We start from the raw sequence: 22,581 nt of genomic DNA on the forward strand, positions 1-22,581 counted from the left end.
ATGTGGCTTCCCTAACAAATTGAGATGGTTGTGGTCCACTAGTAAGTAAAATTCAATTTTTTAAGCAGGAATTCTTGCGTATAATCAATTATACTTGAAGAACATTATGAATCGATATTCAATCAATAAATATTTTTTTTTACAGCTTTGCTCTATTCACGTCTTGATTTTTGTGTCATAATCTTAGGCCTCGTAGTTAGGGTTCAGTGCTTCGTGTGGGTATATAAAGTGAGACAAGTAGAATAATTTAAGCTGTTAACAAGAGTCAATTCATTCATGGCTCTTTACATGTATGAAACCATACACAATAGAGCTATGAAGTGTGTTTTTTTTTTTGGAGTTTATATGCTGCCAATATAAGGAGAGTGGGAATGCAGTAAGATACAGTAGTTAATGAAAAGCACTGCTGGCATCATGAAATAAGAACCCCAACGCCAAATGCCACCTCTTCAGTCTTTTCCCCGGAGAGAAGAATACTGAAGAAATGGACAGAAGAAGAAGAAGGAGATAATGACGTAAATCATCAGAAGTGTAAATGGACAGAAGAAGAAGGAGATAATGACGAGTTCATGTTTTGTGGCTTACTTTAACTATGGGTTTCACCGTTGAGCATATGGTAAGAGTTACAGAAATAAACAGAAGTGTTTAATGAAGGTGCAGAGTGCAGGCTGCTAGTGCTGTTCAAAATGTTTTTGACGCTGGATTGGAACAAGTACGTTAGCTTTCGATAAAATTAGTGAGATTATTGTTAGTTTTTTCAGAAAAAGAAAAAAAAAAGTTAGTAGAGGCTTTTTTTTTTGTGTGTACGATTATTTACCTTTTTTTTTTTGAGGTACGCTTTTTTCCTCATTTACTCACGTAGTGGTATTCATATAATGACTTAATCTACATGGACAAAATTTAACAAAGTAACAAAATAAATATTACTGTATATTATATTGTGCAAAAATGCTGAGACATTCATAAATTTCTGCCTAGACCACTTCACCCTACAATCATAAATTTCAGCACAATTTCATTTTGTGATACATAGGCCTTGTTTGGCAAGTAGGTTTTTGACCAAATTTGTCTGTTACAACTTTTTTAATAATTTTAGTTACGTAATCTCAAAAAACTTCTCAAAATTTTTAATCTATACACTTTAAAATATTCAAAAAAAAATTTCTACAACTGCTACAGCAAAATTTTAGACAAAAAACTCACTTACCAAATAGGGTACAGTAAGAAATAAGATAGAGAAAGTAAAGCACCTAAAACCACTCAAACCATAAAAACCAATCTACAACGCAATATTGCCTTGGACTTTCAACCAAGCTCTCTAATTGATTCACCAAAATACAAAGCAGGCAAAAGGTGAACATCTTGATAGTTAAGCAGACATAGTTACATGCTGAGACATATATCAGTGGTCCTTAAAACCTAGTCCGTCTCCATACTGCTGGTCCCCTGTGCAAAGAACAAAGGAAGGTAGGCATCAGTTCCAGTGATTAGGGTTTTGAACTTAGGTGTACTACTCCCAATTTGACCGTCAAACTCAGCTGAATAAGTGGACAGTTTAAAAAATTCTAAACAAAGAATGGTTTTTTAATCAACCACACTTAGAAACAGCCCCAGAACAAGAATTTGGATGAATTAAGAAATATAAATGACTTCAGCAGTCAAACTAAAAGTTGACTATGGTGTCTTTAAAGCCCAAACGACAAACTCACTACCCAAGCCAGCTAAACATGCTCAATCTGCTGCACATACTGCATCGAAAGCATTTTCTGGCCATAATTAATGACAGAATTTGGCATGCCTAGTGGGATGATGCAAATGGTGCATCCTTTGAACCGTTTACGTCTCTCGCATTGTCCAATCAGTACCAAACGCAGACAGAGCATAGCAATGTACAATACTTTTCACAATTAAAACCACAATTAAAAGAAAAGGAACTATTTTCTTGAATACTCTTTTCTCTGGGGATAAGACAGAGAAAGAAAGGGGGGGGGGGGGTGGGGGGAACACAGTTGTTTCCGTTGTCCATTTCTACCCTGCTTAAAGGTTGAACAATCAAACTGAGGGTTTAAAAGACCATTAGATGAGAAACTGAGCAATCATTGTTCAAAAATCCACTCTGGGGTTAATTAGCAATTTCTTAGGCATCCTAAACCACAAATAAAAGCAAATATCAGCAACATCTATAACATCCATGGCAAAGCAACAGAACATCTGATCAATGAAAAGAGTCCTCAATAAACCTGCTACAAAAGTAGAGCAACAAAAGAAATGAACAATTGATGGAGACAATAAAACATTTTGAGTATTCTTACAGTCTACGGAACTTTACCGGTGTGATGCCTATGCTAATGATGTGGAAATATTTAGTTCCTTCTATACCTGTTCTTTTCCTTCTAGATTCTGATGTGATTTCTCTCACCATGATGGCGTTGCCTCTAGTCCCATCCCACCCTCCTTTAATCCAACCAAACGCCACCACCACAACTATTACCACAACACCATCACACCAGTTGGGGGCAAAGTCAGCGACCCCCACGCAAACAGGGAAGGGGAGAGAATCAAAGGTAAAAGAGAGTAAGAAACATCACTAGCATAGGATCCGCTCTATACATCCGCTAAGACACACTTGCTACCACCCGTTCTTACAGAATTGAAATAAAAGAAATTGTCACTCACCTTCTCCACTGATGCTTCTGTCAAAACAGCATCCATGGATAGATCATGCCTTGACAGGGAAGCAGGGAGTCTGCAATTAAAGGAATCCAGTGAGAAATGACAAGCATCAATCAAAACTTGCATCCTTTTCAAGGTCCAGACCAGACTTTCAAATTCCATGAAGAGGAAAAAAAATGCACTGAAGAATAATCAAAGCGCTGACATATATGAACAGCAATAAAATTTACTACAAAGTGTCCCCAAAGAAACAAAGTCAATAGGTTATAGCAGGACCAAAGCATAACTATGATAGCAAACAAAAATATGACTGTTATGGCCGCCAGAAGCTCACACTGCAACAGCCGCCAAAACGCGTACATTCAGTGGCAACCCCAGGGGAAGATGCTCATCTGATACCTCAAAACGAGCACGCAAAGTGGTGCTATTGAGACGAGGAGAGGCAGGAGGAGAAACAGTGAACACAGACAGCCTAACATCACAGGGTTCCTCCTTGAGATCAGGGGACCAAACCGTAGCATATTTGAAGGGAGCAATTGGCACGAGCAGAAATGCATCAGGGTCTTCGGGACAAATACCGCGAAAACGAGGAGGAGGAAGGCGACCACAATTTCCGTACATACCCCGGACAAAACCCTGGAACCAAGGTGCTGAGCGCGTGTCTTTGTCGTCGTGAAACACCCCCATGGCTAGCACCGCTGTTGCGTCAGGTATGAATACGTAGTCGCCGTCCACAAACATGGCATGCGCAGAATACGAGCTCAGCGCACCAGAATCAGAAACTCTACTCAATAATTTACTATGGACATCATAGCATACAGTAATTCGCTGAGGCCAACCTATGTGAGCCAAGACGTGGCGCTGGGGATCAAATTTTCCCTTCATCAGAGGAAACTTAGAGGCTGAGAGAGATTTCCACTCCGAAAGAAGGCCGCCAGAGTCGCCAGGTGGTACATCCACTGGATGCCATTTCCAATCCGAAAAGGGCAGCGACAAATCCAGATACTCAGCCCATACATAACGAGGTTGATCACAACAATCCAATTCATCATCAGAAAAGGCTATCCCTCCCAGCACGCAAAGCTTGCCGTCAACTACTTGGTGACGGGGCTCACGTCTGGTTGCAATCATATCAGGACCTCTGACCCACCCCCTTGCCGGATTTGCTGTGTCGTAGAAGTAGATGGAGCGCAAGATTTTCTGGCGTCCAAGGGAACAACACGATGGGTCAGGCACCAAGATATCGCCTCCCAAACCGTAAATCAGGGTCATATATGAACCGAAAGTAACAAGGTGGACGCCTTGGAGTGGATATCGCATCTCCAGTTTCCGAGCGCAAAGACCAGCACCTGCACGCCCGCCGCCGCAGCCATCTTTCCTGTTGGCAGCATTTAAATCAATTGCAAACCAGAACTCTTTTGCGAGAGCATCCTGGACAAGAACATAGATGCATGATCTTTCTTCCTCCAACCTGTTCCTCCCCATCGTGGTCATCAAACCCTGGTGAGGCTATACAATGATTGTGAACTCGGGCCCCCGATCATTTATTTATCCGTTAATTACACTTACTTCCCGCGAGGTTTATCCAAACTACTATTTAGACCCTTAGGTTTGTCCAAATAACAAAACAAACCTTCAAACTCCAAAGTTTCTAACAAATACACCCCTATTGTTAGCCAGCAAACAGTTGACTGCTTAATCGTTCGCTAGTCAGGTTAGGCATTAAAAGTCTGAAAATACCCATTAAACTTTAAATTAATTTTCTATGTTGTGACAATACATGTATTTTCACCATTGGATGCATACTACATAATTCAAATTTGAATTTGAAATTCAAATTTTATATATGTGTCGTGCATCTAACCTTGATAGTGTATACACTGTCAGTCAGTGTATATAAAATTTACTCTTAAACTTTTTTCTTTTTCTTCTCTCTTTCCTTCCTTCATTTGCTTGACAATAAAATCACCAATGGAACCCCAGCAATTGCTGTATTACTAATTCTTCTATTAACCTATTTTCAATCCCTATCAAAGCTAATAGAATTCTTTAGAGGATACCAAGAACAAAGTTCTTTGAATTGCTCATCTTTGACTATCTTCAAAGTAGGCCAAGAATATCTCGGAATTGCTCTATTAGCTGGCAATTAATATCCATGAAAAATTAGAGAATTCGAAGGATTCCGCGACACACATTCTGTGATGTAGTAATTTGTTGTAAAGGATATGTTTCTTGCTCCCGAGAAAGATTATTGTTGCATTGAGTACTTACCATGAAATTCATCAAACTTGTGAAAGTTTTATAAGTATTTTTGCTTCTCTAACAAATTGAGATGGTTGTGTCATGAAATCATGATTGATCAAATGAGTAACTGCATGGCTGACGTGTCAAGGAGAGGCGGTTAATTATTAGCTAGAAGATGTTAGTTACATTTCTGTTACAAATTCTGTTAAGCAGCATTTCTGCTATTCTTGTCTCGAATCTTCTGCTGGCAAATTGTATAAATGTAGGGTCGATTTCCAGAATTTAAACAATTTTGTTGTGAATGAATTCATCTCTCTATTACTTTCCCAATTTCTCCTTCTCCTTCTTCTTTTCTCTCTTCCCTTTCTCCACTGTCCAAAAATTCTTCTATCTAGTTATCAATTGCAGATTCAGCAACTAAGCTGAATCTTCTTGTCAAGTCTTCCGTCAAGTTCATTACATTGTGGTCTTCCAGTAAGCCGAATTCAATTTTGTAAGCAGGGCATTCTTGTGTATAATCAATTATGCATTCTTGTGTTGTCCGTTCAGATTTATCCAATTCCACTTGCCAAGAGCAAATTTGATGCAAGTACTTAGTGAATTAATGTATATAACTTTACCTTATCTTGATCAACAACTGAAACGAGGAGGAGTGAGACTTCAGCAGAAATTTCATCACGAATCTTTAAAAAAATCTTTCTCGTGAAAATGCTTGCAACATTTCCTTCCAATTCTCTCAAATGAGTAATTAGAACAGGAGATGACTGACTTGTGATACATTCTTCCTTGTGTTCATTCAGTCTAACTTTTGATAAAAATAGCTCAAATCGTTGAGCAAACGGGTAAAGTAGCATTTTGAATTGAAGCTACTTGTGCGCCGTAGCATTCAATTGCTCTGATCTTTGGGTTGATTTCATACCAGCAAAAAAGTGTCCTCTCAAAAATGCAGCAGCCCATTTTTCCCTTTTGTTGTATAAATCCACAACCCATTGGTTATCTTTCAAATTGTGTTTTTCAACTGGCAAATGCCACCTTCTCTCAAACTCCTCATGGCTGCAAAACATGTCCATAGCCACATCAAAATCAAGAACGAACCCCTTATTTGTATTGGCAACAACATTTCTTTTTAAATGCCAAGCACATAATCGGTGACAGGCATAAGGAATGACTGCCTTTATTGCATTTCTCATTGCACCATCCCCATCAATGACAACTGAGATAGGTGTCTTTTTTTCCATGGCCTCCAAAAATGTTTCTAATACCCACTTATATGTGTCCTCGGTCTCATCAGCAATTAATGCACAACCAAAAATTGTGGTAACATAGTGATGATTTACACCGGCCAAAATTACTAGTGGCTTCCTATAAGCATTAGTGCGGTATGTGGAGTCAAAGACAAGAACATCACCAAAATATTGGTAATCCAAACGAGATTGAGAATCTGTCCAAAACAGTCATATCAATCGCTTCTCCACGTCAACAGCATACTTGTAAAAGAAATTCGGCTCACCATTTGCTCGACCATCCAAATACCTGAGAGGCATCACCAACTTCAAGTGCATTCCTATGGAATTGGTCAACAGCATTTCGTAGATCCTTTTCTGTGTATCCCATCTTGTTGTGGCCCCCAGCTTGGTAAGCTTGAAGGTCCACTATTTGAGGAATTCGAATACCAACTCCATGCATCAAAATAGCATGCTCCAAGTCTGCTGGGTTGACACTCCTATGTGATCGAAGAAATTGTACAAATTCTTGATTTGCCAATTGGTAATTGTGATCCATATTAAACCGCTTAATTGTAAACTTCTAAATATCCTTATTCCATTGCACAATTATAGTTGCCAGACAACCAACTCTCATAAGACGTTTTGCCTCTTTCTTACGGTTAACTAAATTTAACCATTTGCTATTTCTAAAGCCCTCTCTGTTGCATACCCACCATTTGTATGTCACAATACCTTTCTGATCTTTCTTTTCATCACGTTCTCTAATACCAAAACCGACCATTTTGCTATGACATAGGTAAAATTCTCTGACATCTTCAATGGAATCAAATGTTAATAGTTGAATTTCATCAGAAGATAATTTGTTAAGCTGATCAACAATGGTTCTCCAACTTATACCACCACCAAACTTGGCCGATTTGTTAGATAACTGTACTAGCTCATCTATATGAACTGTCATTTCTTCTATTTTCAGCGTGATCCTAGAAGCTATCATGTCAAAGAAGCTATCGTGTCAGTCAAAGAAGCTATCATGTCAATGTTTGTGTTGATGTATGTTTTATGAGATTTTTACTTAAATTCTTTGCAGTACATATGAAAATATTACAACTTTGGACTCCTACGCAATCTATACTCAAGTTGATCATACCCAAAGATTGGAATCCTATGCAACCCATACTCAAAGATTGCTGAAAGTAATGTTAAATTGCATAATTGCTTTAGAACGACTAAAATTAAAGAGAGGAAGGAGAAAAATACTATCTAGATTCGAAAATAATTGAGTGAGTATAGTAACGGTCCATTTGGCAATTAGAACTTTTAATTTTCTCACCCGCACAGAGTAGCAATCATAACATACAAATTTCTCTTTGATATTTTATCAAATATCTTATATGCATTCACAAATTAATTACATTTAACTTAAACGCCTAGTCTCAAGTCCTTTCCTAGATGTTTCGTATGGCTATTAAGCATATTTTACCCGTAGACAATCAAAACTACAACCATTTCCTAGATGTTTCAACGGACATTTTCAGCCCCAAAATTGCATAACATCTTCAAAATCTCACGCCCTTGATTTGCAAGAAATTCTTGACAAACAAAACAAAATGAAATATAAATAATTTAACAGCCAAGAGAAAGGATAGAGGGAAAGTGGGAACTAAAGGTGAAAATTTTGAAGTGAGAAAATTTATTCAATTGTAACCAAGAGAAAGTGTGGACCAAAGTGAAAACCTTTGCTTGTTTATTCAATCGTATCGTTGGAATTGAGAACTAAATAAGAAGAAGGCAGATGACTTTAAAGAGATTGGTGATACCCGAAAGTGTTTCAGGAACCCAAAACCGTTTTCAGAAACTGGTAACTTTTTTACTTAAATATGTACATTTTTTACTTTTAGTATTAGTAAGTTTAATTTAAACATAAGTAAATTTTGTCAAATAATAAGTAAATTAAATTACTCAAAGTGTAAATTTCTATTTCTAACTAAAACCTATCTTTCAGGCATATACTTACTAGTTTTAATTAAAAACTTACTAAAGTTAATATTAATTATTTTAATATAATATTTAAAAAAGTTGCTAAAAAATTTGATCTGTCACTAAAGGTAATAGAAACCTATAATAGTAGGTTTCTCTAATATGGTTACCATAACTATAGGCATTGTATTGTCCCATGAAATCATGATTGATCAAATGAGTAATTGCATGGCTGACGTGTCAAAGAGAGGCGGTTAATTACTAGCTGGAAGAAGTTAGTTACATTTCTGTTACAAAACTGTATCTTCTTGTCTGGAATCTTCTGCTAGCAAATTGTATAAATGTAGGGATGATTTCCAGATTGTAAACAATTCTGTTGTGAGTGAATTCATCTCTCTATTACTTTACCAATTTCTCTTTCTCCTTCTTCTTTTCTCTCTTCCTTTCTCTACTCTAGTGTCCAAAAATTCTTCTATCTAGTTATCAATTGCAGATTCAGCAGCTAATTAAGCTGAATCTTCTTGTCAATCCTTCCGTCAAGTTCATTACATTTGTGGTCTGCTAGTATGCAAAATTCAATTTTGTAAGCAGGGCATTCTTGTGTATAATCAATTACGCATCAAGAACATTATGAATCGGTATTCAATCAATAATTTTTTTTTTTACAGCTTTGCTAGCTCTATTCAAAAGAGTCAATTCATGGCTCTATACACGTATAAAACTATAAAATTGAGCTATGGAGTGGTTTTTTTGGGTTTTCAATGTTGCCAATATAAGTAGAGTGGGAGTGCAGTAAGATACAGTAGTTAATGAAAAGAGCTGCTGGCATCATGGGTTGGACAGAAATCACCCTAAAATTATATAAATTTGTACTAAATATTTTAGGAGTTATATCAACCAGACTGAATAGACCGAAATCAACTGAAGAGCCCTTGAATCCACATATCATAGAATTCATTTTATAAAGATTTTGCGAGTTATGCACTTCTGATATACGTGGTGTACTTTTTCTTTCTTTTTTTTTTTTGGACATGGTGTACTTTATAATTGGCTGATCCAAAGGATGCAACTTAAGGACTAAAGAAATTTTAAACCCCTGAGAAAAATGAATTTACATGTGCTAAATTTTCGTTTACCAAAAAAATTGAGAGTGATTGGACTAAAATGGGATGTTAGACACACATTAAGGTGTGCAACTTTCCGAGGTATAAAGTGATGTTAACTGTCAATCCTTGGAATGCTACCTAGCTTGCTTTTAGAATGGAAAAATCAATCAAAATGTTCTTATATTTTCTCAAATGAATTTTTTTATTCTTCATTTTTAAAATGTTAATTTTACATCCCCTATAAATTTAATTTAGCAAAATTTGATCTGAGTTTAAGTTTTCGACTACTTTTTAGTCTAAAATCACCATTTATGTACAAAAGGGTCAGATCTCACTTTTTCAGTAGCAAAAATAAATATGATTGGATCCGATCTTACTTTTTCAAAAGAAAAAATGAATATGATTCGGATTAGATCTTACTTTTTTTAGGGACAAAAATGAATATGAATCAAGTCATTTATTTAACTACAAACATGATCTTACCTTTTTGCCCCTAAAAAAATGACCTTATGTGAGTTACATAATAAATTCAAGGTAAAAAGTTGTTGAAAATCTAGGTTGAGACCAAATTTTAGTAATTTGATTTTGTCAGAGATGTAAAGTTTCCGTCATAAAAGTGAATGACGAAAAAATTCATTTGCCAAAATGTGAAAGACATTTAAACGACTTTCGCTTTTAAAATTCACCAGAATTTGGACTAGACTATGAAAATCAAGTTCATTGATTGCCTGATAAAACTGGAGTTTTTATTGTGAAATTTGCTTTGGTAGCTTTGCGACAGTAGACAATTGTCGTTTACTAGCACAAGTTGGTCTGGGGTAAAGGCTGTATTCCACGCTTTTCATTCATTCTCTGGCTCCTATGTGAGCGCAAGCTAGCTACTCTTGACAGATAGGGAGAAGTGCAGGTAAACCCTGAAATGTGTGTTCTATGCAAAGAGCAGGACGAAAGCATTGATCATCTCTTTTTTGAATGCTAGGTGACTAAATCAGTTTGGCAAAAAAAGCAACACCTTTGTTTTACCTACAGAGATCATTACTCGTTAGAAGATGAGTTATTTTGGATTGCTCACCATTGGGTTGGAGATTCCTTTCTATCCAGATTCAAAAGGCTAGCATTTGTTTTCATGGTTTATCATATTTGGAGAGCTCGGAATGTTGCTTTGTTCCAATCTAAATCAGTGACAAATATGGGTATTATGATGGAAATTGTGGATGAAATCCAACATGTTATGCTTGCCTGGGGAAAAATTCCAAGAACTCAAGAAACCTGTCAAAATTTTAAAGCGGTTTAAAAGCGAATGTGCTTTGTTACTAAATCAAGTCAATATAACTCACTGGATACATGATGAGGGCGCCTATAACAAACTATAGAACTCAATTCACTTTTTCTACAAAAGTTCCAGTAGACCCCAACCAGTCAAGATTACAAATGGCCCAATGAGTTCTAACAGGCCAAAATTGGAAGGCCCCAAATGGGCCTAACTCATAAAAGTCCCAATGGGCCAAAATTATAAAAGTCTCAACAAATTTCAATAGGTCAAAATTCACCAAAGTCTGGACGAATCCCAATAAATTTCACGAACATAACAATCTTGCTCCAATTTGTCCTAAAACCTCAAAAAGCTCCATTGAGCCGAATAGCAAACATGCTGCTCCTCCACAAAAGTCCAACCGGTCCCAGTGGTCTTTTTTTCTTCCATTCCTTGTAGTGCTAAATCAATATATCAAAATCAATAGTCTGTTATAGTCCGTTATATCAAAATCAATGGTCTATTTTTTTTATTGTCATCGTTGTCGCAGAATCCAAAACCTAAAGCTCTTGTACTAGTGTGTTAGGAATTGTCATACAGTCTCTTATAGTCATCAACATCCCTAAAATTGACACTCATACCATGATTTATTAAAACATGTATACATAGTTTATTAAGGTATCTATATTTTGCTAATAAAAAAAGGGCTAAATTGCAACACCATAGGGTGCCATAGTAGAATTAATAAAATTCGTGTATTACATATGGGGATACATTGCAAAAGTCAAAGTGCGATTGTTGACTTAGTGAAATTGGCAAATTACATATGGGGCTAAATTGCAAAATTTATGGTGTAATAGTAGAATTAAAGAAATTATTGTACTACATAGGGGCTAAATTGCAAAAGTTAAGGTGTCATAATAGAATTAATGAAATTTTTTTATCACATTTGGGGCTAAATCATAAAAGTTAGGGTGACGTAGTAGAATTAATAAAAGTGATCTAGAAGCAAGTACTTTAGACAGTGACGACTAATTGTTGTCACTACCTCTGAATCGGTAGAGTGATAATGACGATGTTGGAAGTTGTCACTATATGGACCATTTTAGTGACAACATTTTTCCAGATCGTCACAAAGGTAATTTTCTGACACACCAATAGGTTGCACACCACCCATGTTGTGACAACAAATCCCATGTTGTCACTGATGATAAGTCTATGTGAGGTCATCTGTGACGACATCAAAAGTCATCACTAAATTGGGTCAACTATGACAAGTTTTTCGTTGTCATTGAAAATATTGTCACAAAAGGCCAAATTTCTTGTAATGAGACGACCAAAGACTTGTGGGATAATTTGAAGCTTTTGTATATAAAGAAGATGATAGTGAATCGACTCCACTTGAAGCAAAGTTTATATATGCTTCACATGTCCGAAGGTACGTCTACAATTTTACAACATGATAAATTTGATTCTATTATTATGGATTTTGCAAATATAGACGTTACAATTGAGAATGAGGACCAAGCCCTATTATTGTTATGTTCCCTATTCCAGTCATTTAAGCATTTTAGACACATAATGTTTTATGGTAAAGATACAAATTCTTACAAATAAATAAATTCTATCCTTAAATCCAAAGAACTTATTGGTAGGGATATTATTGGCGAAACTAGAGGGAGTCAAACAGATGCCTTATTGGTTCGGGGTAGATCCACACATAAAAATTTCAATGAATCAAATTACGAAAGCATCAATAGATTCCAATGAGTCAAAAACACAAAAGTTACAACGAATTTCAATGAACTAGAATCACAAAAACCTTAACAGATCCCAATAGGCCAAAATCACAAAAGCCTTAATCGATCTCAACATATGAATCAACTGAAGGTGGAGTTGTCTAAATGGCCAACAACACCTTCTGTAAAGTTGTTGGTAAAGGTACAGTTTGAATCAAAATACATGATGGTAACATGAGGACGCTTCCAAATCTTATCTCTTTAGGTACTTTTGAGTATATTGGGTGCAGGTATATAGCTGAAGGTGGAGTTGTAAATATCACTCGAGGTGCTCTTATTGTTATGAAGACGCATAGGTCTGGTACTTTATATATTTTGTAGGGATCTACTATTAAGGCTTTCATAATTTGCTTGTTGGAATCTAATGATATTTTTTGTGATATTAACTCGTTGGAGTTTTTTAGAGAAAAGGTGGAGCAACTTCACTTTTTTCGATTTTTTTGTATGACAGATGCAAAGCCAAGGTGGAGATTTGTTAAAATATATCTTTGACATCCTTGCGAAATCATTTATGGTACTATTGATAAGCATGTATTTTGAGTAATTAAGTGTGTTTTATTATTTAGTTTTGATGTGTTTTAATTATTTTTAGAGCTAATTTATTAGGGTTCAAGTGAAGTTGACATTTTGTGGTTTAAGTGTCAAAAATTACATTTCTATGGATTAAAGTGGTGAAAACTTCATATTTTTATAGGTTTAATGACTCAATCAACAAATGGAGTAATTTGAGAAGACATTTGGATGATTGTTGATGATTTGAAGTGATTTAAAAAGAATATGAAGTGCAAAGATGAAATGCAATCAAGTGTAAAAGAAAGGGAGTTTGACAACTTTGACACCTTTTGATATTTTGGCTATATCTTGAGTTAAAAGTATCGGATTGAGGTGATTCTTGAGCCATTTTGAAGTTAACACTATAAGACATCGAAATCTAGTTCGTGAGTTTTCATAGTCAAAATGTCAAAATACAGTCGGCCATTTTTGTTGTCAAAAGGTGAAACAAATTTTTTATCAATCAAGGGTATTTTGATAATTTCCCAGTATATAAAGCTCCAAATTTGATGATTGTTGAAGCATTGGAAAACTAATTCAAAGAGCTACAACTTTAATGTTTTTCAAAAGAGCTAGTTCAACATTCATCATTGAGAAAATATCAGTTGAAATTAGTATAAAGACAAAGCAAAATTGAAGACTAACCAGAATTGAGAGAACCTGCAAAGAGGCAAATGGGGGCTAATACGTGACCTCATGTCCGCGTTTTCATGACCGCATATTCTTCAAATGAAGCTGCAACTTACACTTCAATTTGTTCTACATTCACATAGCTTTTCTAACTATTTTTCAGCTCAGAATTTCGGTTGTAGCTGTAAAAAAAAGTGTGGAAACTTAGAGAAACACTTTTGACGATTTCAAGAGACAAAAATTTCCAACTAGAAACAACTCACTTGGAGCTTTAATTCCTCTATAAATATGGGCCTTTGTTGAGCTTGTTTTAGAAGTGTGGAAGGCTAAAGACACTACAAAAAATGTAATTTTCACTAATTTTTCTTAGTTTATTAGTTTAGTATAGCGTAATATAGTTTCCATCCATTCTTGTATTAGCTAAACTTGCATGAGATAGAGGATGAAGATGGAGATGCTTGGAGCTCATTGACAAATGTGTCTTCTCTCTTATCACTTTGTTTCTTGTATTGGTTCTAACATTTGGTTATACTACGAGTTTGGATCTTGATTTCATGTTTTTCATGTTTAGCTAAGGTTTATACCTAGAGTTATAAATGAACTTTCTATATCTTGTTAGTGATTTTAATTGGTTATTTGATGATATTATTTTAAACAAGTTATTTAGCACTTTTGCTTATCTAATTATGATTAACTTGCTATTAATTATGATAATTTTAAGGTATTAAGTTTGTAATGAAAATTGAAATTTGACACTAATTCAAAGAAGTGCTAAGCCTAGGAAATACACTCACGAGAGTAGAGATGCACCTTTGTGACTTTAGTGGCTTATTCTATGTAATTTTATAGAAGAAATGAGCTTATAGTTAATTCCAAAATCACGAGAGTAGGTATGACTTAACTACAACTATATTGATTCTCAACGAGAGTAGGTTTCACATATATAAGGAAAATACGTCATAACTAACCAAGATAAAAGCATTCAAATAACCGATAATTTCACTTGCAAGAGTAATAAGGAATTCCATAACCCTTGGAGGTTTCTGTTGTTATTTTTATTACTTTTATTTCATGTGTGTAGTGTAGATTTAATCTTTAACATTTATGGTAGTCTAAATAATAAAGGAGTTCAAAAACCATCGGTAATTGTTCCATGTAATTTCATAGAAGAAATGAACTTGTAGTTAATTCCAAAATCATGAGAGTAGGTATGACTTAATTACAACTATATTGATTCACTACGAGAGTAGGTTTCACATATATAAGGAAAATACGTCATAACTAGCCAAGATAAAAACATTCAATTAATCGATAATTTCACTTGTAAAAGTAATAAGGAATTCCATAACCCTAGGAGGTTTCTGTTGTTATTTTTATTACTTTTATTTCATGTGTGTAGTATAGATTTAATCTCTAACATTTATGGTAGTCTAAATAATAAAGGCGTTCAAAAACCATCGGTAATTGACAATTTTTCCTATGGGATCAACACCTAATATCCTCTATACTCGATAAACGACCTGTATATTTATAGAAAATGGGGTATTTAAGTTTTATTAAAATTTGGTATATGACAGAACCTCGTCAGGTGTCAAATTTTGAGAGCTACATGGACATAATTCTTTTATCTATTTACCGTCCTAGCAAATAGCCCAACTATTGAGTTGTATGTTTTAATAGTCAAATTTGCAGCAACCATTTCTGTTCAAATACTATTCATTTGAAGGCTTTCGCATGGAAGAATTTCTCCTATAAATAGGGGTTTTTTTCTTGTTTTGGCAGAACCCCATTTGGGGAGGGACGCCACCCCATTATTCCATTAATCAATTAAGGAGCCGATTACATGAAAATCCATGCCAGCACATGAATACCCAAAACAGATGAGGCCTACTCCTTTACAACCATATTACGTAATGCAGGAAATGATCTAGCATCTAAGTTCAAAGTACTTTTCACAGTTGGAGGCAAAGTAGAAATATCTTCCCAAACGACATCCGAGCCTCTTATACATTATGTGTAATCATATTAGAAAGCAAATAAATTTGTTCAAGAAAACGGTATGAATGTTTGATCAAATACGTCCATATTCATTAGAATCTTATTAAAATTACTTGTGTAACTAATATAATTAGACCAAGTATTTTTAATCCCACTGCATATTTCAGCATTTATCTGTCTTCTTAATTCCAATTTAGCTCTTAGTTGCTCCTCCTGATTTCTATTTCATAAGGATATATTAATACACAGAAATGAAAGCACTTTTCTTAGTGTGGCTACAATCCTATTGTTAATGCTTCTTTCAAGACTAGACAAGGAAGTTGCATCTTGTTTTGATAAAGAACTCAAGGATCTATTTGCGTAAATGATCACAGAAAGATTGTTGTAAGAGTGTAAATGATCCAAGTATCAAACTCAAATCGAGCCCAAGTGTAATTTACGTAACACTCGAGAGATTTGCGAAAGAATTTTATTATTATTAAACTAGTATATTTTATAAGGTAGTTCAAGTTCTTTTTTTAATGGCAAGTTTCATCTATAGGGAGGGATACCAGCCTTTTAGTTTATTAATACACAGAAAGATCTAAATATAACATAGAGTTTGGGAGGGGAGAGCCAAACCTGAGTTCAAATAAAAGGCAAAAAATGTAAAGAAGGAGTAGTGGAGTTCTACTCCCTTATATCCATGCTGTTAAAACTAATTACAAGACATTACCTTCTACGAAAAGATAGAAATCCTATCCTATCCAGCTATAAATCACCACGAACTAGCCTAGGCAAATTAGCAAACGAATTATAAATGGAATCGCCGTTAGAAAGAGCACCAACATTAGACAACCGATCAACAAGGCGATTAGCTTCTCTATAACAATGGTTAATTCGACAAATATAGCGCTGAAATTGCATAAGATCAAACAAATCTCGTTCTAGTTTCCACAGACAAGTATACAAACCATTAAGAATATTCATTAAAACCAAACCATTAAATATATTCACTAAAACCAAAGAATCAGACTCCAAATATAGACATTAAAAACCCAAGAAACACAAGCCTTCACTCCAAATAACAATGCCTATAACTCAGCCTTTAGACTAGTAGTAATGCCCAAATGATATGAAAAGGCCATCAAAAAATGCCCCTGGCAATCACGCAAAATGCCACCTCCCCCACGAAAACTAGGATTAAGTTCTAAAGCAAACGGACAAAGATGGAGGAAACCGTTTAAGTTCTAAAGCAAACGCCTCCAGAGTTCATGAAAATTACAGAGTAACCAGCCCATTGGTTAGTATTCACTTGAGGATCCGCACATTTAGCACTGTTATGATATAATTTGTTGTTCCATATATCGTATGGTGGTGTTACTGGAAAGCGGAAGCGTCCCATATCTTAACTGTTGAAGAATTTTCAGTAGAATATTTCTTGAAGTTTCCAATATGAATTAGGTCTATAATCAATGAGACGAAACAAAAAAAAAGGAGGCCCAGCAGAAATTGACATCTTTATTACATTAGCGCAAAAAAATAAATAAATAAAAACGTACTGAAAATTTTTAGTTTTTAATTCTGCATGATTGAAGTCTGTCCATTAGCGCTAGTAAGTGCTTAATTTACGTGCTTTCGTGCGGTGAATTGTATGCATTTTAGTGTGTTTTAGTCATTATAAAAGCCAAATAACTAGTTTTTTAGTTGAATTTTGCATTTTGTGATGAAATGAGAAAAACTACATTTCTATGAATTTAAGTGTGAAGGTTTCATGTTTTTGTAGCTTTTAATAATTTAATAATCAATTGGAATAAAATGAGAAAATACTTGCGTGATCCTTGATAATTTGAAGTGATTTCAACTGAATATAAAGTGCAAAATGATCAAAGTATGAAATGCAATTAAGTTTAAAGGAAGAAAAGTAGTTGCAGTCTTGACATATTTTAGTATTTTGGCCATAATTTGAACTACACCTTTTGGATTGAGATGATTCTCGAAGCGTTTTAAAGTTAAGACCAATGGATACAATTCTTATGAGACATTGAAGTCCAAATTACACATTTTGAAGGTCAAAAGACTGAAATATATGCATGCATTTTTGGAACATTCTTTTGACTAGTGTGGAGTATTTTGATCATAACTTAAGACCTAGGCGGTAGGCCTCCAAGTGACTTGATTCTTAAGTTGTTACAAAGCTAACTCAATAGAATGTAACCTTCATTTTTTTTTTTTTCACAAGAGTCGATTGGGCCATCTTCATGGAGATATTTTTACATCAAATCAGGGCAGCAGCAAATCTGGCCCGGAATTCCGTGCCAGATTATAGGCCGAATTCAAGGCAGAATGCAACTTCTCCAAGATCAAAACAGAGCAACAATCCAGTCATGAACACTAAACTAATCCAGTGCCACATTGTGGGCTCGATTATAGTCAGAGAGTGCGGTTGCAACTTGCTCAACTTTTACAATATGCTCAAACTTGCTCCCCTTTTCATGGAAATTCAAGGGATGTTTTTGCTGCTGAAATGAAGGCTCTAGACCATCTTTTGAACTCCTTTCTCTCTCTATAAACGTTGTTGAAGGATTGGAGAGTAGAGAACTTCATCATAAAAATGTAGCTCTTATATTCTCTTAGTTTAGGTTAGTGTAGGAGCAGTTTAGAGTTGTTAGATCATACTTTCTTGTATAAAGTTGAACCATGATAAATAGTGGCGGAGCCAGAAAAAATTTTAATGAGGGGAAAAACAACTCTAAAATTTTTATCTACTCTTTTTCTAGTTTTTTAAGCAAAAAAAATATTCACCAACAAGTACAAATGATGGTTATATTCCATGAAAAACATAAAATAATAAACTCAAAATTAGTAATGTAATAATAATTTTATTTCAAAAAGCAAACTAAAACATTTACAATTGTTCATGACTAGTTTTCATATTTTGATAACAGTTTACAACTTTCTTGTTTTGAACTTCACGAATTATATTTTCTCAATGTAAGTAATTAAACAATTATTCATCCAGGTGTCTTCCATTTTATTTCGTAACTGATTATTCACTATATTCGTAACTGAAAAATCCCTTTCTACAGTAATTGTAGTGACAGGCAAAATCAAAGCCGACTTTAAGAGCATATAAACCAATGGATATACAAAACCTCCAGGGTTACACTTGAGGTTACATCAAAATTCTATAGGTACTTTAGAAATTTAAGGGGGCCCCAGTGCCCCTACCGTAGATCCTCCCCTGACGATAAAGTTGAAGGATAAAAAAGGTAAAGAAGGAGCTCATGTGACAAGGGTTTTCTTCCCTTACACCTCTTTATCTTTCCTAGTTCATTCTAAGTTTTATTATTGTACAAGTTTGAATTTTGTGATCATTATGTGTTTCTAAAATTTGTGTCTAAAGTTATGAATGAACTTACTATGTCTTGATTGTAAAGTTTGCTTGGTTATTTAATGCTATTATTTTAAACAAGTTATTTAGTACTTTTGCTTATCCAATCATCTATTAGTTGGCCATTAATTGTTCTATTCTCAAAGTGTTAAGTTTGCAATGAAAATTGAGATTTAAAACTAGTTCAAAGAAGTGTTGAACCTAGGGAGTACACTTATGAATATAGATGTGCACCTTTATACCCTTAGTAGCTTATTTCATATAATTTCATAGAATTTAATGAATTTGTAATTGGTTTCATAACTACGAAAGTAAGTATGAATTAGTTATAGATATGGTTGATACATCGGTGAAAGCGAGTATCACATATATTAGAAAATCACGCCACAATTTAGCTAAGGTAATAAAATTCAATTAAATGGTAGATTCATTTACAAGAACAGTTAGAAATTTCACGATCCTAAGAACGTCATATTATTATTTTTACTTCTTTTATTTCATATTTGTAATGTAGATGTAATTTTTTGCATTTGTGATAATCTAACTAATAAAAAAATTCAAAAATCACCAGTAATTAATCACTCTTTCTTGTGGAATCGACACCCTTCTGTTCAATAAACAATCTATCTACTTGCAAAAATGAGGTAATAAGGTTTTTAAAATTGTAACGAATGATGAAACCTCGTCAAGTGTAAAAGACGTGGGCATGATTGAAGACTATTTTGTTAATTGTGATGCATGCATGATTCAGAATTCCTCTGCTGTTTTACCAATCATACAGGGATCCGTTTGGTCATTAAAATTTTGGAACCTTTGAGGCTGTTTATAATTAGTCATTCGCAAAAATTTAATGCCAGCTCAATGGTTTGTCGTTTTGTATATTTGAATTTTCGCACTGCTCATGCATTGGAAAGCGGTTAATGGTCCACAGGTTGTCGGGGCAGTGCTCAAATAATTGCAAAGAACCAAAATTTCGTACGTCATGGAAGTCCTCCAAAGGGGGCCAGTATCGGCCTCATCTTGATCACCCTTCCAGCAGAGCACACTAAAGAAACATAATATAGTAGCCTTCCTCCGGGGAGTTTCTCCAACAAATTTTAATTAGACTGTTTCCTTTTCACCAAAATGTTGTTTGCAATTATAGTTTCTAAAAGAAACCGTACAATCTAGTAATAAAATTGCCAATGGGTGAAAGACTCTTTTTTTTTTTTCCTTAAGCCACGTTGACCTGAAATCAGTTCCAACGGCCGGAAATTGGCTAATTGGACTATATTACGAAAAAGTGTAAGATCAAGGTGATTAAGTGCTAAAATTGAAAGTTGAGGCACAAATTACAATCTAGTAATGTGTTGATCGGTGCAAAGTAAAATTAACCCATATACTAAAGAAAAGCAATACCAGGGTAGTCATCCGGTATGTCCTGTCTAATGTAGAGGTCCACCCTTGAAATGATGTAACCTCCTACTGAGCTGACCAGCTCAAAGATAATATACCCTGTTGCATACCGAAATTGTTTGGTTCCTCCTATAATCGCAAATTCATTGGCATCCAAAGACCGCAGGGCAATTCCTTTAAATTCCACAGTGCTACCCTTGTACTTTCCATTAGTGAACAGAATCGTTGCAGCAAGCGCCGTGTTGTTGCCATCAAGGGATGCTACTACTGGAATGGCTTGCGAACGACCAACTAGTGTGGATTTGATTGAAACGCCTTGTGTCAAGATATTATCATCGACGAAAACAGTTCCAAATTGGCCAAAGCCCCAAGTTACGTTGGGGAGACCTGCAACTGGGAAAATAGACTGAGCATCTCCACTTTGAAATTCGTGGAGGTACACCGTCAAATTTGTGAGCACAGTCTTTGATTGTCCTAAGCTCGCTAGTAAAAGCACGCTGAGAATTTGGAGGGATGCTATAGCTAAACCCTTTGCCATTGTTTTGTCACAGAAACAGAGGAGAAAAAAGAAGGAAACAAGTTGGTGTAGTGTGATTCGTGAAGTATAAAGCTGATGAGGAGGACTGTTTGTGGGACCGCAGTTGAGGGGAGCACAGCGATATTCTCTTTCTAGAAAAAAATTCAAAAAAATGAAAATGTTTGTTCCGTAACCGCTTTTCAATTGCAATGTTATTGTGTTACCTAAAATTGTACGGTGTATTTAAAGTCAAAAAAAAAAAAAACAGAAGGACAAAAATAATCAACTGTATATCTTCATTAAAAACTTGTTAAACAACTGAATATTGTCATTTGCCAATGAGCCCAGGGTTTAATTTTTATAACAATTGATATTGTTATTGTTCAGTTTTGGGTTAATAAAATTGAGTATTTGTTTATGTATTTATTTTCGGCTTCTTTCTACATATTTTTATATGTGTTAAAATTGCTTCCGTTGTGCGCATTTTTTTTGTGTCAATAAGTGATATGAGAGCTCTAGGCTTTTGATATTGGGGTTTAGTGCTTGTTCATGAAATTAAAGTATGGATCCATATTATTTTTCACGTTATGACATTTTTATCTTTGATGGTAAAAATGATTTTGAGATTTGGAGTTGGATGGTGAAAATTTTTTTTCAAGTTATTGGAATTTGGGATATTTTCTAGAAGGGATTCACGGAATTTGTTCAAGGTACAGAATTATCAAGTGATGCAGTTAAAGAATTATAGTAGAATAGATAGTTGAATTGTAAGGCATTTTGCTATCGCAGCACCCAAGTCCAGTTGCATGTAGCGAATAAATTCATACATGCAAAGATGACAAAGGGAGCTTGAAAATTTTTAATGAATTCTTGTTGTGTTCATGATGGAAAAGAAATTTGTGATGAGGAAGAAGAAACAGATTTTTTTCATAAGACAAAGAAAGAAGACATTACAAAAGTTGCCAGTGCACATGAAGATGAGAAATTTGTTCAAAAGAAAAATTCACAAGCAGATGAAAAGGAAAGCAAAATCATTAATGAAATTAAATATGTAACTGAAGATCCTGCTGATGTAGAAATTCTTGACTTTGTTAGAGTTGATAAATTTTTTAAAGAGAAAAATCAAGTGATGAAGTTGGTTGAAATCAATTGTGGAGCGGACAAATTAATTAAAAAGTGTGGTACTGCTAAAATTGATGCAGTTGTTAGTGTGGAAAAATTAAAGTAAAAAAATGGTAATATTGATGATAGGGTGTTAATTGTTAGTAATTTTATTGTTAATTTCCCCTTTTATTCTTGCCAAATATTGTTTTAATTATTAATATTTACTTATATTTGGTATTGGGGTTTAATTTCAGGAACAAAGCAGAAAATTACCAAAAAGGAGGGACTTTTATGGGAAAATGGAGACTTCTAAGGACCTTGGACTCTTGAATTGGTGGGGACCACAAGCTAGTGCAAGGCATTTAGTCATGTGGGCTTTTCAAAGAAAGTTACGTAAGAGACTTGGAGCAAGAAGTACTTTGGAGGTTTTGTCCACATGTGCGGGGACCACGGATAAGAAGCATGAGTCATTTGGACTCTAGGAAAAGAAACGTACAAGACTTTGAATTTGGTGTGGGGACCACTAGAGATAGCATTAGACTTCCTTTTGGCTTTAAAAAGGGAGAAACGTACGAGAGATGGGGAATCAATAGTTCTTAGTTTAGTTTTAGTTTTCTTTTCTGGGCTCTTTCGCATGGTTGTTCTCCATTAATGGAGAACTAACCTCTTAATTCTAGTCAAGGGGACAACTGAAGATTTGGTTCAACAATTACTGTGAGATCGAATTTATTTTAA

At 34.9% G+C, this 22,581-nt stretch overlaps 4 protein-coding genes across 4 annotated transcripts; all 4 read right to left on the bottom strand.

Annotated features, from left to right (window-relative positions):
* Positions 1-1,268: 1,268 nt before the first annotated feature.
* Positions 1,269-4,158, bottom strand: LOC113776722. The gene is made up of 3 exons (XM_027321786.1): positions 3,008-4,158; positions 2,677-2,746; positions 1,269-1,446 (listed from the first exon to the last, which is right to left on the bottom strand). Exons 1-3 carry the CDS (start codon positions 4,156-4,158, stop codon positions 1,420-1,422), a joined length of 1,248 nt encoding a protein of 415 aa, XP_027177587.1. The 3' UTR covers positions 1,269-1,419.
* A 1,625-nt stretch (positions 4,159-5,783) lies between these two features.
* On the bottom strand, positions 5,784-6,699 carry LOC113776723 (protein FAR1-RELATED SEQUENCE 5-like). The gene is made up of 2 exons (XM_027321787.1): positions 6,465-6,699; positions 5,784-6,358 (listed from the first exon to the last, which is right to left on the bottom strand). The coding sequence occupies exons 1-2, from the start codon at positions 6,697-6,699 to the stop codon at positions 5,784-5,786; spliced, it is 810 nt and encodes a 269-aa protein (XP_027177588.1).
* A 24-nt stretch (positions 6,700-6,723) lies between these two features.
* On the bottom strand, positions 6,724-7,101 carry LOC113776724. The gene has a single exon (XM_027321788.1). The coding sequence runs from the start codon at positions 7,099-7,101 to the stop codon at positions 6,724-6,726; it is 378 nt and encodes a 125-aa protein (XP_027177589.1).
* Positions 7,102-20,211: 13,110 nt separating this feature from the next.
* LOC113776725 (dirigent protein 11-like) lies at positions 20,212-20,763 on the bottom strand. Its single transcript, XM_027321789.1, has one exon. The coding sequence runs from the start codon at positions 20,761-20,763 to the stop codon at positions 20,212-20,214; it is 552 nt and encodes a 183-aa protein (XP_027177590.1).
* Positions 20,764-22,581: the final 1,818 nt, after the last annotated feature.

Source organism: Coffea eugenioides, chromosome 7 (genome assembly GCF_003713205.1).
Source record: "Coffea eugenioides isolate CCC68of chromosome 7, Ceug_1.0, whole genome shotgun sequence".
NCBI classification, from domain to species: domain Eukaryota; kingdom Viridiplantae; phylum Streptophyta; class Magnoliopsida; order Gentianales; family Rubiaceae; genus Coffea; species Coffea eugenioides.